General features: G+C 39.9%; 1 protein-coding gene across 1 annotated transcript in view; it reads right to left on the reverse strand.

Annotated features, from left to right (window-relative positions):
* LOC121269002 (protein LSM12 homolog) overlaps positions 1–19,128 on the reverse strand; it is a 48,502-nt gene that overhangs the window by 23,369 nt on the left and 6,005 nt on the right. Inside the window, exon 2 of the mRNA XM_041173351.1 lies at positions 14,411–14,544. Within this exon, the coding sequence (XP_041029285.1) occupies positions 14,411–14,544 (134 nt within the window). The remainder of the gene's footprint in view (positions 1–14,410; positions 14,545–19,128) is intronic.

A 19,128-nucleotide genomic window follows, 5' to 3' on the forward strand; every position in this document is an offset into this window, starting at 1 on the left:
CCTTTATCAACAGCATAAAACTCATACATTTCTACCTCTCTTCAGTTCTGAAGAAGTGTCATACTGGACTCGAAGCATTAAGTTTGTTTTTCTCTCTCCACAGATGCTGCCAGGCCTGCTGAGTTTTTCCAGTATTTCGTGTTTTTATTTCTGGCAACAGACTAAGTTTTAGGAGATGAGAAAAATCTATTGGTGTGTCTGTTAGATTTTATGTAGGTGCAAGACTCAGTATAAAAATTGCTAGAGCGTCAAGTAGCTTGATGGAGCACCAGACTGTTAAAGAAGTGCACAAGAGAACAAAGCATTGCACAAGGATGAACAAAAGAATAAGGTGGCTCAAAATTACAATAGGACTTTGTCGAAGTGGCATCTGATCCGCCATACTAATCACTGAAAGGAACCATGTCACAAGACACTGAAGATTGATCAGCCGCAAAAGATTGTGGATAGATCAGAACCTAGCTAAGGTGCATGAAGTAAATGGCTTGTATTTACCAAGAGCTGCATGTTAAAAGAAAGAGTCCAACATCAGTTTTTCCAATACCAAGATTATACCCGTGGCACAAAATGCATCAATGAAGGCTCAAGAAATTGAGCACCAATGGGAAATAAATTAAAGTGAGTTTCTATAGCAGGGAAGTTGTATGTTTCGAAAAGGGAAAAGTTAAGAAACACATTGGTCTAGTTGGAAGCATTCTGAGCGAGAATGGAAACCATTCTGGAGCAGAAAGATGCAGCATGTGATATGAAAACAACATGTAAGGTTAGTGCCTAGTCAACATTTCTACCAGGCCAAGAAACAGAAGATGCACACTTTGGGAATATACTGTTCAAAAATTATATCAGGTATCAGATAGAAGAATGGAGTGAATACCCACATGGATGAAGGTCAAGTCATATCAGAAGGTAATGGAATGGGGCCCAGCTCGGAAAAGACTACATGCAAAGCCATATTCAACTATAAGAGTAACAACAGATGGAAACCATGAAGGGATGCCCTTATCAAATTTATGACAAGCCTAGTTATCATGGTGAAATTCCCCCCTTTTACATCCTAAGGAGAAAAAGAATGGACAAAAAAAAATACAGACCAGCAAGGTCCCAGATTCAATTCCAAAAGGGTGCCGAGTGAGCTGATTTCAGCTGGAACAGCAATGGGGAACTACAGATAGCTCAGCTTTTATGTAATATAAAGAAAAAGTTAGCCCAAGATTCTGCTTCACATCCCATGACTCCTGCTAGAAATTGTAAGCACTATGAACATTAAGACTAGGCTTAATTGTGATGCTCACTGCAGTAACAAATTGTTGACACAATCGAAGCTATGAAGAGTAATCACTAAGGTGACATACCAGAGCTACCTGGATCAGAGTTAAATGAGCTGGAAGCCAAGCTGCAGACACATCAATACATCAGGGAAGGGAAAAGTAACTTGGACACTTTATTCCAGAAGGCAGTCATACCCCTAAAGATAGGGTTTTCTAATTTGGTCAGGGGCAGGACGGTGTGGCTGAAATTGAAGCATCTAAGGGGAGAAGGGAGAAGTGCAGGAATCTCAGTCCTTGCAACTGTCCAACAGGTTCAAGATTCTTGCCGCTTGTATGTATAAGGGCTTGGGCTGCAGGGTGAATGACCAAACTGACCATGGTTACAGGAGGCCATTCAAGCAGGATAGTTAATAGGAATGTAGTGGTAGTATGGGGCACAATAGTCAGGGGGACAGACACTGTTCTCTGCAACTGAGAGCAAGAGTTCAGAAGACTGAGTTGCTTGCCTGGAGTCGGGTTCAGAATGTCTGCTCAGGACCGGAGAAAACTTGCAGTGAGAGGGGGTGGATCCAATTTTTGTGGTCCACATGGAAACAAACAACATAGATAGGACTAGGAAAGGGGATTCTTGCTGCTCATAATCCTTGGGGTTTATAAGCAGCTATGGGCTAAATTAAGAAACAGAGCCTCAAAGGTAATAATCTCCATTTAATGCCTGAGCCACAAGCAAATTGGCGCAGGGTAAATAAGATTGAGACACGAATGCTTGGCTCAAAGATTGGTGGGGGAGAAATAGGTTTTGTTATGGGGCACTGGCACCAGTAGTGGGGAAAGTGGGAGCTGTACTATTGGATTGGTCTTCACCTGAACTGTGCTGATATCAAAGTTCTGGCAAGTCGTATAACTAGGGCAGCGGAGAGGGAAGGGATCATGTGAGGGGAGATATAGTAAATTTAAGGAAATGGCAGGGTAGTAGCTCAGGGTAGCAATTTGGATTATGATAACCAGAGTGTGGCAGGAAGGAACAGAGTGTACAAATCGTAAGGGCGCACCAGCAGACAAGGCCAGAGATTGCAAAAATGGGAAAAATGTTAAAGGCATCTGAATGCATGCAGCATAACAAATAAATATGTATGACCTGATAGACATGGTTGCAGGGTGACCAAGGTCAGGACCTGAACATTGAAGGATATTTCACACTTCAAAAAAAAACAGGAAGCTAGGAAAGGATGTTGGGGTAGCTCTGTTCATTAAGGTTGACATTAGTGCAGTTGTGAGAGATGACTGTAGCTTGAAAGGGCAAGATGTAGAATCAGTTTGGGGAGTGGTAAGAAATGGGAAAGGTAAGTGGTCACTTATGGGAGTAGTTTAGAGGCCCCTTAACAGCAGTTACGCATAGAACAGAGTGTACAGGAAAAAATAAATGGGGTGTGTAAGTGCCACAATAATCATGGTAAGTTTAATTTACATGTAGATTGGGTGAATCAGATTGGCAAAGGTAGCTTGAAATATGAATTCACAAGAGCGTATTCGGGGCAATTTCTTAGGACAGTATGTTCTAGCACCTACCAGACAGCAGGTTATTCTAGACCTGGTAACATGCAATGAGACAGGATCAATCAACAACCTTATAGTAAAGGAGCCTCTGGGGGACAGCAATCATAACATGATGAATTTCACGTTCAGTTTGAAGGTGGGATGTATGGGTCTATGGCTAGTGTTTTAAACCTAAATAAAAGGTAATTATAAGGGTATGAAGGCAGAGTTGGCTAAGGTGGACTGGGAAACTAAGTTAAAAGGTAGGACAGTAGAGATGCAATGGCAGACTTTTAAGAAGATATTTAAAAACTTTCAGCAAAGATTTATCCCAATGAGAAAGAAAGATTCTAGGAGATGGATGCATCATCTGTGGCTAAACAAGGAAGTTACATACAAAAACACAAATTAACAGCAGGAGCAGGCCATTCAACCCCTTAAGTCTGCTCCGCCATTCAATAGATCATAACTGATCTGATTTTAACCTCAACTTCACATTCCAGCCTACCCCCTCGATAGGCAAGGGGGTGAAAGGTTATCAAGAATCTACCTACCTCTGCCTTAAAGATATTCAAGGACTCTGCCTCAACCACCTTTTGAGGAAGAGAATTCAAAAGTCTTGCTAACCTCAGAAAAATACTTTCCTCATCTCTGTCCTAAATGGGCAACCCCTTATTTTGAAACAGCGACCCCAAGTTCTAGTTTCTCCCACAAGAGGAAACATCCTTTCCACATTCACTCTGTCAAGTACCCTCAGGGTCTTATATGTTTCAATCAAGTCACCTCTTACTTTTCTAAACTCCAGTGGATACAAGCCTAACCTGTCCAGCCTTTCCTCATAAGACAACCTGCCTATTCCAGGTATTAGTCTAGTAAACCTTCTCTGAACTGCTAATGCATTTACATCTTTCCTTAAATAAGTGGACCAATACTGTACACACTACTCCAGACATGGTCTCATCAATACCCTGTATAACTGAAGCACAACCTCCCTACTCTTGTATTCGATTCCTCTTGCAATAAATGATAACATAGAAGTTAAGGATAGCTTCAAATTGAAATAAACACTGCGCAATTTGCAAAGAATAGTGGTAGGTCAGAAGATTGGACAGATTTTAAGAACCAGCAAAGAATGACTTAAAAAAAATAAAAGGGGAGAAAGAGTATGAGAGAAAGCTAGGGAGAAATATAAAAACTGATAGTAACAGTTTCTACAAGTATTTAAACAGGAAAAGAGTAATTAAAGCAAATATTGGTCCTGGGAAAACTATTAGATCTAAAGGCTGACAAATCCCCAGGACCTGATGGCCTGCATCCTAGGGTCTTAAAAGAAGTGGCTACAGAGATAGTAAAGACATAGGTTATAATCTTCCAAGATTTTCAGATTCTGGAAGGATCCCAGCAGATTAGAAAACAACAAATGTAACACCTTTAATTCAAGAAAGCAGGGAGACAAAAAGGAGGCAGTCAAGCTAGCTAGCCTAACATCTGCAATAGGGAAATGGCTAGAATCCATTATTAAGAAAGCTATAGCAGAATACTTAGAAAATTATGTTATCAAGCAGAGTCAATATGGTTTTGAGAAAGGAAATCACGTTTAACTAATTTATTATAGTTCTTTGAGGAAGTAACAGGCAAGGTGGATAAAGGGAAACCTGTAAAGGTCATATACTTAGATTTCCAAAAAACATTTGATAAGATGCCATATCAAAGGTTACTAAACAAGGTAAGAGCTCATGTTTGGGGGCTAACATATTAGCACGTACAGAGGATTGGTTAACTAATTAGGAAGCAGAGAATAAGGATAAATTGGGTCTTTTTCAGGTTCACAAGCTGTATCTAGTGGAGTGCCACAGGGATCATTGTTGGGGCCTAAACTATTTACAATCTATATCAATTACTTGGATGAAGGGGCCGAATGAACAGTAGCTAAATTTGACGATGACACAAAGACAGGTAGGCCAGTTAGTTGTCAAGAGGAGGTAAACAGTCTACAAAGGAATATAGATAGGTTATGCGAGTGGCCAAATTTTAGCAGATGCAGTACAATGTGGGAAAATATGAAATTGTCCATTTTGGCTGGAATAGAAAAGTAGTACACTATTTAAATGGAGACAGATTGCAGAACTTGGTGGTACGGGGGGAATCTGGGTGTCTTGGTACATGAAATCACAAAAGGTTAGTATACAGATACAACAAGCGATTAGGAAGGCATATTGAATGTTGGCTTTTATTGCAAGGGTAATGGAAGAAAAAAGTAGGTGAGTTTTACTGCAGCTGTATAGGGCCTTGATCAGACCACATCTGGATTACTGTTTACAATTTTGGTCTCCAGATTTGAAGAAGGATATAATTGCATTAGCAGTTCAGAGAAGTTGCAGTCGACTCATCCCTGGGATGAAGGGCTTATCTTATGAAGAAAGGTTGAACAAGTTGCACCTATACCCAATGGAATTTAGAAGAACGAGAGGTGATCTTATTGAAACATTCAAAATCCTGAGGGGACTTGACAGACAGGATACTGGGCAGATGTTTCCTCTTATGGGAGGGACAAAAATTAGGGGACACAGTTTAAAAATAAGAGGTTTCTCTTTTAAGACAGAGATAAAGGAAACATTTTTTTCTTTCAGTGGGTTGTTAATGTGTGGAATTCACTTCCTCAGAAAGCAGTGGAGGAGGCTAGGTCATTGAATTCATTCAAGACTGAGTTAAATAGATTTTTGATAGACAAGAGAGTCAAGGGGTATTGGGGGGGTGCAGACAGGAAGGTGGAGTTAAGACCACATTAAAATCAGCCATGATCTTATCGAATGTCAGAGCAGGCTCCAAGGGCCAAATTGTCTACTCCCGCTCCTGAATCCAATGTTCATATGTACCCTTGGAATTGTATCACAGAACGCTACTAACTTCAAGGAAGAGTGGAGAGGCATTAACCTTTTTGCAGATAACCGTGCATAAATTCTCTGTCTGGGCACCAACAGTTCTAACATTTTAGACTTGAACTTATGTAGTCATCCCACAAAAAGAACAGATGCAGGTCACACCGGCTGTTCTTCATTTGGTTACTTGTGAAGTTTAACAGATTGTGTGAACTGCCGTATTGAAATCCTTCCAGAGAAAACCAAAACCCAATGGCTACTTTTTCCTACAATGCCTTACACCTGATATTGCTGTATTTAAAAGACTGGAACAGGTTACATGCCATTCAGCAAGAGAAAGGCACATAGCGACTCAACCACACAAGCTAATAGGAGCTGAATTTTATTTTAGTGCCAACTTTGGCTTCAGTGGGACCATTCTTGTCTGAGTCAGTAGGTTGCAGGTTCAAGCCTCACTCTAGGACTTGAGTATATAACCTATGTACAACAGTGGGAACGCTGCATTGTTAAAGGTGCTGTTTTTCAGATGAGATATCAATGAGATCCTTTCTGCACACTTACAGACTTAGCTGGAGATAAAAGATCCCAAGGCATCAATGGAAAAACAGAAGAATTCCTTCCCTGTCCTGGACAACATTTTCTCTCAACCAACACCACCAAATACAGATTAAATATTCAAGTCACTGACGCTTGAGAGACCTTACCATACACGATTTGGCAACAGTGTTTGAACACAAGAAAACAGAGACTACACTTTCAAAAAGTAATTTGTATGCTACAGAGGAGTCCATTAGAACTTCCCATGTCTGTGTCTTAACCCAGTGAGTCTACCCAAGTTCTGTTTCCTTTACGTGTTTGTTTCAGATTCCATGACTCTTGCTAGTTTCAGAATGATTGTATCACATTTCAGGTTAATATCGCCAGTGTGGGATTGTTTGCTAATTGCAGTTGTCATCACCATTTCATAATTGTTACTTCAGTTGGTCTGCTGTCAATTTTGACTGTCCAGAAACACACATGTATGGTCACGTTTAGAAAAGCAAATTACAATATTGTGGATGCTCAAAATCTGAAATAAAAACAGAAAATACTGGAGACATTGCTGAATACCAGATTTCCATAGGTTCTGCATGACCTGCTGAGTGTTTCTAGCATTTTCTATTTTAGATTAAGAACTTGGATCTTTCTGGGAGGCAGAGAAGGGAAGAGATTTAACCAATGTAGTATTTTTAAATAGGTTCTGTTTACTGTGAATTTGATAAATGCAGAGCTTCAGACAATATAAATACTAGCATCATTCCTCTCCCCTTTTCTGTCCTCAAGTAGAATCATCTTAAAAAGGATGGCTAGTTCTGGTATTTACCATAGACACGTGTGCACTGAAGGAGGTCATTCAGCCATTCAAGTCAATCAGGCTCTCTGCACAATAATCCAGTCAGTCCCATTCCCCTGCTCTATTTGCTCTGCAAGTTTATTTCCCTCAAGTGCCCATCCAATTTCCTTTTGAAATATCGATCATTCTGCTTTTACCACCCTCGTTGGTGAATTCCAGGTTATTACCACGCGCTGCGTCAAAAAGTTCTTCCTCACATCCTTCATGCATCTCTTGCCCAAATCCTTAAATTTGTCTCCTAGACCTTGTGCTATGAGCTAATGAAACAGATTTTTTGTCTACCTTAGCTAAACCTATCATAATCTTGTACACCGATCAAATATCCCCTCAATCTCCTTTGCTCCAAGGAGGACACGCCCAGCTACTCCAACCAAACCTTCTAACATCCATCCCTCATCCCTGGCTGGAACCAATCTGATAAATCTCTTCTTCATCCTCAAGGACCCTCACATTCTTCCTAAAGTGTGGTGACTAGAACTGGATGCAATACTCTAGTTGTGGCCTAACCAGAGCTTCATAAAAGTTTCAGCTTAACTTCCTTGCTTTTATACTCAATGCCTCTATTTATGAAGTCCAAGATCCCATATGCTTTGCTAACTACTCTGAATATGTCCTGTCATCTTCAAAGTCCCATGCAAGAACCCCAGGTCCCTCTGTCCCTGCACATTCTTGAGAGCTGTGCCATTAAGTCTATATTTCCTCTCCCTACCCTTCTGCCAAAATACATCACCTCACACTTATCTGTATAAATTCCATCTGCCAATTCTGCTAGTCTATGTCTTATTGCAGTTGATCTATATCAGCCTCACCATTTGCCACACCTCCAAATTTGGTATGATCAGCAAATTTTGAAATTGTACTCTGTATTCCAATATCCTACTCATTTACACATAAACAAAAAAAGTGGTCCTAGTACTGATACTTGGGGAACTACACTGTCCACTATCTTTCAGTCTGAAAAACAGCCATTTACCACAACTCATTCTTTTCTGTCAAGTTTTTTTTATCCACGTTGACACTGACCCACATACTCCATAAGTCTCAAATTTTTTAACCAGCCTTTTTACGTGGTACTTTGTCACTTTCTTAAAATATATATAGAAAATATCCATTGCATTTCCTTCATCAACCTTCTGTGACTTCATCAAAAAATTCAAATAAGTAAGTCAAACACAATCTGCCTTTTACAAATCTGTGCTGGCTGTCCTTAATTACCTCAAAGCACAATAACTGGGGGAAATTTCAATTCAATTAATAAAAAACTAGAATAAAAATGTAGTCATTAATAATAATCATAAAACTGCTGGATTGTCACAAAAACCCATCTGATTCACTAACCTTCAGGTTACCTGGTCTGGCCTATATGTGACTGAGGTTGACTCTTAACTGCCCTTTGAAATGGCCTACCAAGCATCTGTTCAAGGGCAATTCAGGATGGGCAATAAATGATGATCTTCCCAACAATGCTCACATCCCAAGAACAATTTTTTTTTATAAAGAGGCAAACTAGATCCTATTAGGGACAAAAAGGGTGATATATGCTTTGAGACACAGGCAATGCTAGAATGCTTAATGAGTACTTTGTATTAGTGTTTACTAAGGAAAAGGATGCTGACAAGATATTGGTAGTAGAGATAATGGATGGAGTGAAAATTGACGGATGCACTGGAAAAGCACGCAATGTAGAGTGAATAAGTCACCTAGATTTGATGGCTTACATCCCAGATTGCTATGGGGAGGGTGGAGACAGCAGAAAATTTTGTTATAGTCTTCCAATCTTCCTAGATGCGGCCACCAGAGATTGTGGAGTGACAAATGTGACATGCTTATTCAAGGGTATAAGAACATTCCTAGTAACTACAGACTTGTCAGTTTAACATCGGTGATGGGTAAGGTTTTAGAAACAATAATCAAGGGGGAAAAAAAAAAATCAATTTTTGTAAAAAAAGATGTATGAGCACATTGCTAGCAAGGCCAGAATTTATTTTTCATCCCTAATTATCCTTGAACTGAGTAGCTTGCTAGGCCATTTCAAAGGGCAGTAAAAAAAAAATCAACCTTACGGCTGTGGGCATCGAGTCACATATAGGCCAGACCGGCTAAGGACAGCAGATTTCCCTCCTCGTAGGAGGGCTAGTGAACCAGATTTTTTTTTTAAAATGACAATCTAGCAGTTTCATGATTATTATTATTAATGAGCAGCTTTTTTTCTACTTTTTAAAAATTAATTTAAATTCCCCCAGCTGTCATGGTGGGATTTGAACCCTGTGTGTCTCTGGACTGTTAGTCCGCACCTCTAGATGCCACAATGCTATCGTCCTCCTAATCAAACCATTGAGGGCTGCTGGAGGGAGTCAATTTCATCTTTGCAACGTTTTTCACATATCCCTGCAGTACAAAAAAACCTGTGAATGCAGCTCCAAACACAAATGAGTTAAGGCTACCATTCAGGTGCATGTAAGTCCAAAATCATGGGGTATGCATTATGCTGGTAAATTATACAACTTCATCCAAGGCAAATCTGTATTTATAAACATTGAATCTGTTATAAAACTTGTCAGACCCACACAGAAATAGAAAAGTTAATTTAGGGGAATTCAACCATAGTTTTTACACTTCCCACTCAGTAAGAATTGGAGGATGATACAATGAGAAAAGCCTATGACAACATACTCTTTTACACCTACAATAGTAAATACATTCAAGCCACAACAAGGGCCATTTTGCCACAAAAAGAACATTGTTTCCTGTGAATAAACAACACTAGCTTACATTAAAAAATTATGCAATGAAAGTGTTTGTAGGATCTCCGCAAACTTAAATCAGCCAATTAATACACAAATGAAACAATCTCAGGAATTCTTATGCCACAATTCTCATTACCAAAATATTTTTTCAAGCAAATTCAAACATCGTTGGGGTAGTATCGTAAACACTACTCGCACATCTAATATTACACACTTGAAGAAATAGAATGAGAAAATATATGCAAAACAAAACTGTACCGTTCCTTTTCAGTTTTTAACTAAAATGGTCACAAATCAAATCAATGACTCATTTGCCACACAGAATGGTGTGAATTTGAAAGTTTGCCCCTTTGCTCCAACCCCTCTTCAATACAAAACTGGCATTATACTGATACCTTCCACTTTGTTCCCCAAGTGGATTTCTTTACATGTGAGCTCAGACAGCAATGCTAGGTAATTTGTACAGCTACGTGGAGCGTCACACCTATGCCTTATCTTGTATTCCGCATGGCTTCCATCAGGGATCACTGGAACCCTTGCATCAGGCTGTTGAGACCAACTGTACCATCCCTGCACCCACACAGAAACACAGGAAACTTATGGCCATCCTGGCTGACACCAGCCAACATAGGAAAGGAAGAGTTGAAAAGCTGTCTGAAGGCATAATGAACTGCACTGGCAAATAATCAACCTCTGAAAATAAACTATATACTTAAGCTCATTCGTTGTTCACAATATATGTAATGTTGGCAAAAGGATAATAAAACAAGTGACCTGACACAAACAAGTATGTTTCACGTTCTCCACACTCCTCCACCACCAAAAGCTGACCATGGAACATGAATTTACTCAATACAATTATTAAGTGAAATTTTTATTCGCATTTGCACAAAATACTAGATACAAAATATTACTTTGAAGCTTCATGCAATTCCTGTATAGCCACCATTAAGAATAAGGGCTATTTCTAATCTCATATTTTCAGTCAGAAAAACTGTGCAGAACTGATCTTGGCCATAGAAGCTGTGCATTACAACTGACATGAATGCTCACAGGCTAGGAAAGGGGTAAGCAAAACCAAAGCTTTTACTCCTGCTCTTGTGATCTGTAGATGCAAGCCTAGAAAGGACAAAAAAAATGTGGGCAAAAACAAGAAACAAAAGGTAGGGGAATGGGAAAATTATGCAGTAAAAACTGTAACATACATAATCAGAAAATAGCACACTTTGAGGAAAACAAAACTGAACTAAAGCAAAACTCAAAATTCTCAGTGAAACTGAGACCAGAGACCTTGAAATTAAACATCAGAATAAGTGTAAGCCAGCAACAGACAAAAAGATAGTAAAAACTTCTATAGTTATATAAAAAGATATTAGCCCCAGAAAACGTGGGTCCTTTAGAGGCGGAGACAGGAGAGATTATAACGGGAAGAAGAAAATGAGAGACATTATATGAATAATTTCATTCTGTCTTCACAGTAGAAAAAACAAAAAACGTTCCAGAAATGGCAACAAACCAAGGGCCTCATGAAAATGAGGAACTTAGGGACATTATTACTAAAGAAACAGTACTGGAGGAAATTAAAGGGACTAAAACTCAACAACTCTTCTTGACCTGATGGCCTGCAGCCTAGGGTTTGAAAAGTGTTAGTTCAATGCTCCAGTACTTCCTCGATTCTAGAACAGTTCCCATAGATTGGAAGGTAGCAAATGTAACCCTGTTAATCAGGAAAAAAAGGGAGAGAAAATAAAGAACTAAAAAGGGCAGTTAGCCAAACATTATTGGGAAAATGCTAGAATTTATTATGATGAATGCGGTTACAGAACACTTACAATCATAATAGGATTAGGCAGAGTTAAACATGGATTTGTGAAAGGGAAATTGTGTTTAACAAATCTGTGTTTTGAAGCTACACTTAGCAGGGTAGATAAGGGGGAGCCAATGGAAAAAGTGCATTTGGATTTTCAAAAACATTTGGTTAATACACAATATGGGATTGGGGGTAATCTATTAGCACAGTTTAAGGATTGGTTAACACACAGATAAAAAAGTAGAAATAAACAGGCCATTTTCGGGTTGACAGGGTACAAGGATCAGTGCTTGGGCTTCAGCTGTTTACAATCTATATCAATGATTTAGGTGAGGAGACAGAGTGCCCAAGTTTGCAGATGATACAAAGTTAGGTAGGAAAGTAAGCTGCAGGAGGACATAAAGAGACTGAAAAGGGATATAAATAGGTCAAGTGAGCGGGCAAGAACACGGCAGATGAAAAATAATATGGAAAAATATTAAGCTATCCAGCTTGGAAGGGGAAAGAGAAAAGAATATTTTTTTTAAATAATGAGAGACTGAGAAATGTTGGTCTTCAGAAGAACCTGGATGTCATTGTATACAAATCACAGAAAAGTAACATGTATTGCAAGTAATTAAGAAAGAAAATGGTATATTAGCCTTTATTATAAAGATATTGGAGTAAAAGAGTGAAGTAATCTTATTACAATTGTACAGGGTCTTGGAAAGGCCACACCTAGAGGACCGTGTTCAGTTTTAGTCTCCTTTCTCAAGGAAGACTATTTTTGCTTGGAGGGAGTGCAGTGAAGGTTCACTAAACTGATACCTGGGATGAGGGGACTGTCCTTTGAGGACAGATTGAGTAGACAAGACCTGTATTTCATATAATTTATAAAATGAGGTAATCTCATCAAAACCTATAGGCTGAGAAATTTGCTTGCAAAGCAGTGCTAATAGCCAAGAGGTGCTCTTCAATGACATCAGTGAGGAATGAGCACGAGCCACTTCTACCCCTGAGGAATCAGTACAAATCTGTGTAGCGCTGCTTCCCCTGCACCCCCCTCCCTACCACCCCCCCAACCCCTCCCCCTATAAAATCCTTAAGGGCCTTGATGAGTTGATGCTGTTCCTCCCAGCTAGGGAGTGTTGAATTGGGTTCACAGGCTCACAATAAGGGATTGGCCACTTACAAGTGAGATGAGGAAAAATCGTTTCACACAAAGCTTTGGAATTGTCTATCCCAGGGGACAGCAGATGCACACTCATGGAGCATATTCAAGACAGCAGTTAATAGATTCTTGGATACTCAGGGAATAAGGGAAACAGTGCTAGTGTGGGAAGGTGGAGCTGAGGTAGATAATCATCCTTGATTGTGCTGAATGGCAGAGCAGGCCTAAAAAGCTGAATGGCCTTCCCCATTCCCATTGCTCTGAATAATTGGCACAATCTGTACTTAAGTTGTCAACTTACTTAAATGTTCAAAATTAAGGAAGAGTTTGAGGATAAATTTGAAGATTTACCTTTAAAATTAAAAAACTTCCATGCAAAGGTTTATTCTAATATGGAATCCTAGTCACTCAGACACTTAATCAAGAGATAAACAATTGAAAAATGTTAAAAAATGGAAACAGAGGGAAATGGTATTTCCTAGAGCCAGGTGTGGAACTGGCAGAATAGGCTAAGTGAACTTCTATGCTGACATTTCTACAAGATCTTCCTGATCTGTACTGCTCAAGGCCACAGTACATAATAAATTTAACACGAGTCATCTGCAGAAGGATGGAATCACCAACATGTACTTCTGTAGGATATAGGCAAGCAAAATAATTATTGGATTCAACACAGAAAACAGGGCTGCATTATTGAAATTTAAAAATTGTATTCTTCTTGCAATCGATAATAATAAAGTCACAGGAGACATACTAAATTTATTTGCTCTGAAAGATTGCAGTCTTCCTCCCTAGATAGAAAATTATGAATTGCATACATCACAGCACAAAACGCAGTTGAATGTCAACTTCAGAATTACCATGTGGGGTGTAAAACATGGTGGAACCAATACCATCTGCATAAAGTGCATTAAAAGCTACAGAAGTACTATTTTTGAACATAATCTTAGCTTCTCCATTAGATCAATATATCTGCGAGTAGTTGAACCAGGATGACCTCCAGTTCAGTTCCAGATCTGTGATAGAAAACTGCTAATTCAGCAAAATGTCAGTTGGGGCTCTACAGTGAACTAAAAAATGAAAAGCAGCTAGGGTTCCTATCCTGATCGCTATTTAGCAAGTACACACATATTTCTGAAATGTGCTGCAAATATTTGAATTATCTTTACGGATGGAACCAGGCTGAAAATTTAGCTGTCACACACATGTAGGTTCTAAGAAAATCTACCAATTAAGTGACAATAAAGTTTTAAACAAGGCTGAAATATAAGTTTTTTCTACAATACACACAAGAATGGCAGATAAGTGAATGGAAATAATCAAAAATATAATCGTAATACCAGTTTATAAATATGTTCTGTAACTGCAGGTAACAACCAAAACCCCACGTAAATTTCACTATCAACAGTTAAAGAGAATTGCTAAGTCAATTTTAAAGCCCATCCATAGAGAAATGTATTCCTTCAAGGATATAACATGAAAAAAAAGTGTCAAGGGCTTGAATTATATTTTTTTAAATGCACCATATGAACAAAGTCCTTATTCTTCCATTTAGCAACCTCCCTGCCCCACCATCCATTTTTCCTCTAATGACATTTTTTCAAAACTTTCAGCAGAAGATTCTTACCTTGTTAACATTCAGTGAAGCTAAGGGTGGTGGAGTTTCTGTCCGATCGTTAATTGTTTTAACATCCGAAACATAAGCTAAATTAATCAGTAGAACATCGTTGTGGTTGGGCTTCCCACTGGATGAGGGACATTCTTTAAGAAAATGGTTAAGGAACACACTGAATGAATGGAAATCCTCTGATTATATGCACTGCATTTCCCTTGCCAGACTTCAATATTGAAAAGCCTATAAAAAGGCACTAATTGAAATATATAGTTCCATGAGGCAATAGTCAACACTGTAATAGGAGACATATATTCTTCAAACCCATTCATTAATCTTTCAACTGCAATTCACACTCATGCCTCACTACCACTTAAAGCTTGGTTACTGCACAAAAATCAATACACAACACTTTTATGATTTGCCAGTTAGACAAGTTAATTTTATATTTCGAACATTTGAGTTCAACTTTGCATTCAAGATTTACATGATTTGCTTTTGTAGCATAATCCCTTAAGCATTAGTCGTTGAATTTATGCTAAGAAATATACAACCTATCCTGTACACATACATCATGCATAACTGTTAAATCTTCAAATAAATGAAAAACTATTTTAAAGCAGTGTTATTCAGTGTTTCAGAGTAATTTCTTTAAATATTTAATGCATTTTTAGTGCATTAGTGACACTGGAATATTTCCCAATATGATACGAACATGTTAGGTATAATACATTGATGTCAGGATTCAAAAGTTCATGCACAGAAAATTCAGCCCATCGTGGCTATGCTGCATGAAATAGCTATCCAGCTGAATCCCACTCCCAGTGCTTGGTCCATAGTCCTGCACATTACAGCACTTCATGTAGATATCCAAGTATTTCCTTAAATGCTGTTACAATTAAGAGGTTTGTAAGATTATATTTTGCAACTATAGTTTGAAATTTAGGGTAAATGAAGCAGGTCATGCAACCTGTTCTGCAGTCTGCTGCACAGTAAGCCTGGCTAAGTTTGATTGTTAGAGATTAAAGGCGGGCTCAGATGGTTAGAGATTAAAGGCGGGCTCAGATGGTTAGAGATTAAAGGCGGGCTCAGATGGTTAGAGATTAAAGGCGGGCGCAGATGGTTAGAGATTAAAGGCGGGCGCAGATGGTTAGAGATTAAAGGCGGGCTCAGATGGTTAGAGATTAAAGGCGGGCTCAGATGGTTAGAGATTAAAGGCGGGCTCAGATGGTTAGAGATTAAAGGCGGGCTCAGATGGTTAGAGATTAAAGGCGGGCTCAGATGGTTAGAGATTAAAGGCGGGCTCAGATGGTTAGAGATTAAAGGCGGGCTCAGATGGTTAGAGATTAAAGGCGGGCTCAGATGGTTAGAGATTAAAGGGGGGGCGCAGATTGCTAGAGATTAAAGGGGGGGCGCAGATTGCTAGAGATTAAAGGGGGGGCTCAGATTGCTAGAGATTAAAGGGGGGGCTCAGATTGCTAGAGATTAAAGGGGGGGCTCAGATTGCTAGAGATTAAAGGGGGGGCTCAGATTGCTAGAGATTAAAGGGGGGGCTCAGATTGCTAGAGATTAAAGGGGGGGCTCAGATTGCTAGAGATTAAAGGGGGGGGCTCAGATTGCTAGAGATTAAAGGGGGGGCTCAGATTGCTAGAGATTAAAGGGGGGGGCTCAGATTGCTAGAGATTAAAGGGGGGGCTCAGATTGCTAGAGATTAAAGGGGGGGCTCAGATTGCTAGAGATTAAAGGGGGGGCTCAGATTGCTAGAGATTAAAGGGGGGGCTAAGATTGCTAGAGATTAAAGGGGGGCTCAGATTGCTAGAGATTAAAGGGGGGGCTCAGATTGCTAGAGATTAAAGGGGGGGCTCAGATTGCTAGAGATTAAAGGGGGGGCTCAGATTGCTAGAGATTAAAGGGGGGGCTCAGATTGCTAGAGATTAAAGGGGGGCTCAGATTGCTAGAGATTAAAGGGGGGGCTCAGATTGCTAGAGATTAAAGGGGGGGCTCAGATTGCTAGAGATTAAAGGGGGCTCAGATTGCTAGAGGTTAAAGGGGGGCTCAGAATGCTAGAGATTAAAGGGGGGCTCAGATTGCTAGAGATTAAAGGGGGGCTCAGATTGCTAGAGATTAAAGGGGGGCTCAGATTGCTAGAGATTAAAGGGGGGCTCAGATTGCTAGAGATTAAAGGGGGGCTCAGATTGCTAGAGATTAAAGGGGGGCTCAGATTGCTAGAGATTAAAGGGGGGCTCAGATTGCTAGAGATTAAAGGGGGGCTCAGATTGCTAGAGATTAAAGGGGGGCTCAGATTGCTAGAGATTAAAGGGGGGCTCAGATTGCTAGAGATTAAAGGGGGGCTCAGATTGCTAGAGATTAAAGGGGGGCTCAGATTGCTAGAGATTAAAGGGGGGCTCAGATTGCTAGAGATTAAAGGGGGGCTCAGATTGCTAGAGATTAAAGGGGGGCTCAGATTGCTAGAGATTAAAGGGGGGCTCAGATTGCTAGAGATTAAAGGGGGGCTCAGATTGCTAGAGATTAAAGGGGGGCTCAGATTGCTAGAGATTAAAGGGGGGCTCAGATTGCTAGAGATTAAAGGGGGGCTCAGATTGCTAGAAATTAAAGGGGGGGCTCAGATTTTTAGAGATTAAACTGGGCTTAGCTTGTTTTACTGGGGGAGGGGAGTTTTGGAGACATTGGCTGTAGTCTCTGAGCTTACGATGTGGACTCTGAGTCTCCCAAAGTCTCAGGAAGGTTTTGCAGGTATCTGGCTATAAACAATTGTGCTGTAAACCATCAATTTACTTCTAAGATTAAAAAGGAATTGGAGGCAAGAATAGCTAATCAGAATTTCTACCTGGATGCAAGGTTAATATGTTTCAGGTTGCCACTGGAAAGAGGGCAGAGGAAGTTATTTTTGAGATCAGGTTACAGGCTTCCCTACAAATCAATGAATACCACAAACCCACAACAGTTTGTGTGTGGTCAGCCAAGAGAAAGGCGGCTTGGCTTTGCAAGCTACTATAGCCAGATGTAGGGGAGAGATGGTTGCTAGTCAAAGAGACATATCCTGCAGCCTTCTAAGAAGCCAGGACAAATCTCCTGGAAATATTCAGGGAGAAGGAGAATCATAGGAAGAGGCTTTGCTGCTGGTGGTGCATTTAAGGAACTCTCTGAAAACTGAGGAAGGCGCCTGGAGATGGCCACTCGAAGAATAGGGATATAGGAACACATTGGAAGCTGGCAATATCCATGGACTGTTTGTGAAAAGGACTGTAATTCCATGGAGAGTGCGATGGGATTGAAGTATGAAAGGGGAAAAAAATCACTTTTCCTAAAGTATAAGCTGCCTACAAAAAAAGTTATAGTTTTTTGTCATTTGTTACAGTAAGTTTTAAAATGTGAAATCTTGTGGTGTCATTCTTTCAGCCACTAACTGAAAGTTTGTATCTCTTTTTAAAAGTTATCAGTCCCTATGGAGATCATAATGTGACAACAGAGAGTTCCAGAACCCCAGCAACCTCTGGTGAAAGAATTTCTCAACTCCCTCTAATCCTTCTGTTAATTACTTTAAATTCATACCCACTGGTGATTGCCTTCTCTGCTAAGGAAAACAGGTCCTTCCTATCCACTTTGGACTCCTCAATTTTACACACAATTAAATCTCCCCTCAGCCTCCTCTACTCTAAAGGAAATAGCCTCAGGATATCCAATGTTTCCTCATAACTAAGATTGTCCAGTCATCCTCAAATCTCCTTTGTACACTCTCTAATGCGATCCTTCCTGTAGTGCAGTGAAGTACTTCAGAACTGTACACAGTATCCAAACTGTGGCTTAACTAGTACTTTATACATTTCTAGCGTAACCTCCCTGTTATTATATTCTACACCTCGGCTAATAAAGTATCCAATATGCCACCTTATCTACCTTGGCCTGCCACCTTCAGGGATCTTTGGACTTATGCTTCAAGGTCTCTATACTTCTCAGTATCCTACCATGTATTCTGTATTTCCTTGCCTTGTTTGCCTTCTCCAAATGTACTGCCTCACACTTCCCTGGAATAAATTCCACTTGACACTCTTCTGCCCATTTGAACAGTCAATTTATAGCTGTAGTTTGCAGGAAGATTTCTTCCTCACTATCAACCACAGAACCAATTTTGTATCATCAGCAAACTTCTTAAGCATGCACCCTACATTTAAGTCCAAATCATTGATATATACTATGAAAAGCAAGGGAACTTGCACAGATAACCTCACTGAAACGGCATTCTAGACACAAAAACACCTGTTGATCAGTAACCTTTGCTTTCTGCCACTTAGCTATTATTGGATCAAACTTGCTACTTTCCCTTGGATCCCAAAGGCTCCTACTTTGCAGACCAGGCTGTCATGTGATACCTTGTTAAAAAAACATTAGTAAAACCCATGTAGACTACTACATCAAACATACTACCCTAATCAGCCTTCCCTGTTATCTCAAAACATTCAATCTGTGCCTAAGTTGCAATTAATACCGTCCCTCAGAATTGTTTCCAATAATTTGCCCACCACCAAGGTTAGGCAAGTTCTGTCGAAGGGTCATGAGGACTCGAAACGTCAATTCTTTTCTTCTCCGCCGATGCTGCCAGACCTGCTGAGTTTTTCCAGGTAATTCTGTTTTTGTTTTGGATTTCCAGCATCCGCAGTTTTTTTGTTTTTACCAAGGTTAGGCTGCCTGGCTTGTATTTACTTAGTCTGTCC

This window comes from Carcharodon carcharias, chromosome 23 (genome assembly GCF_017639515.1).
Source record: "Carcharodon carcharias isolate sCarCar2 chromosome 23, sCarCar2.pri, whole genome shotgun sequence".
Taxonomy (NCBI): domain Eukaryota; kingdom Metazoa; phylum Chordata; class Chondrichthyes; order Lamniformes; family Lamnidae; genus Carcharodon; species Carcharodon carcharias.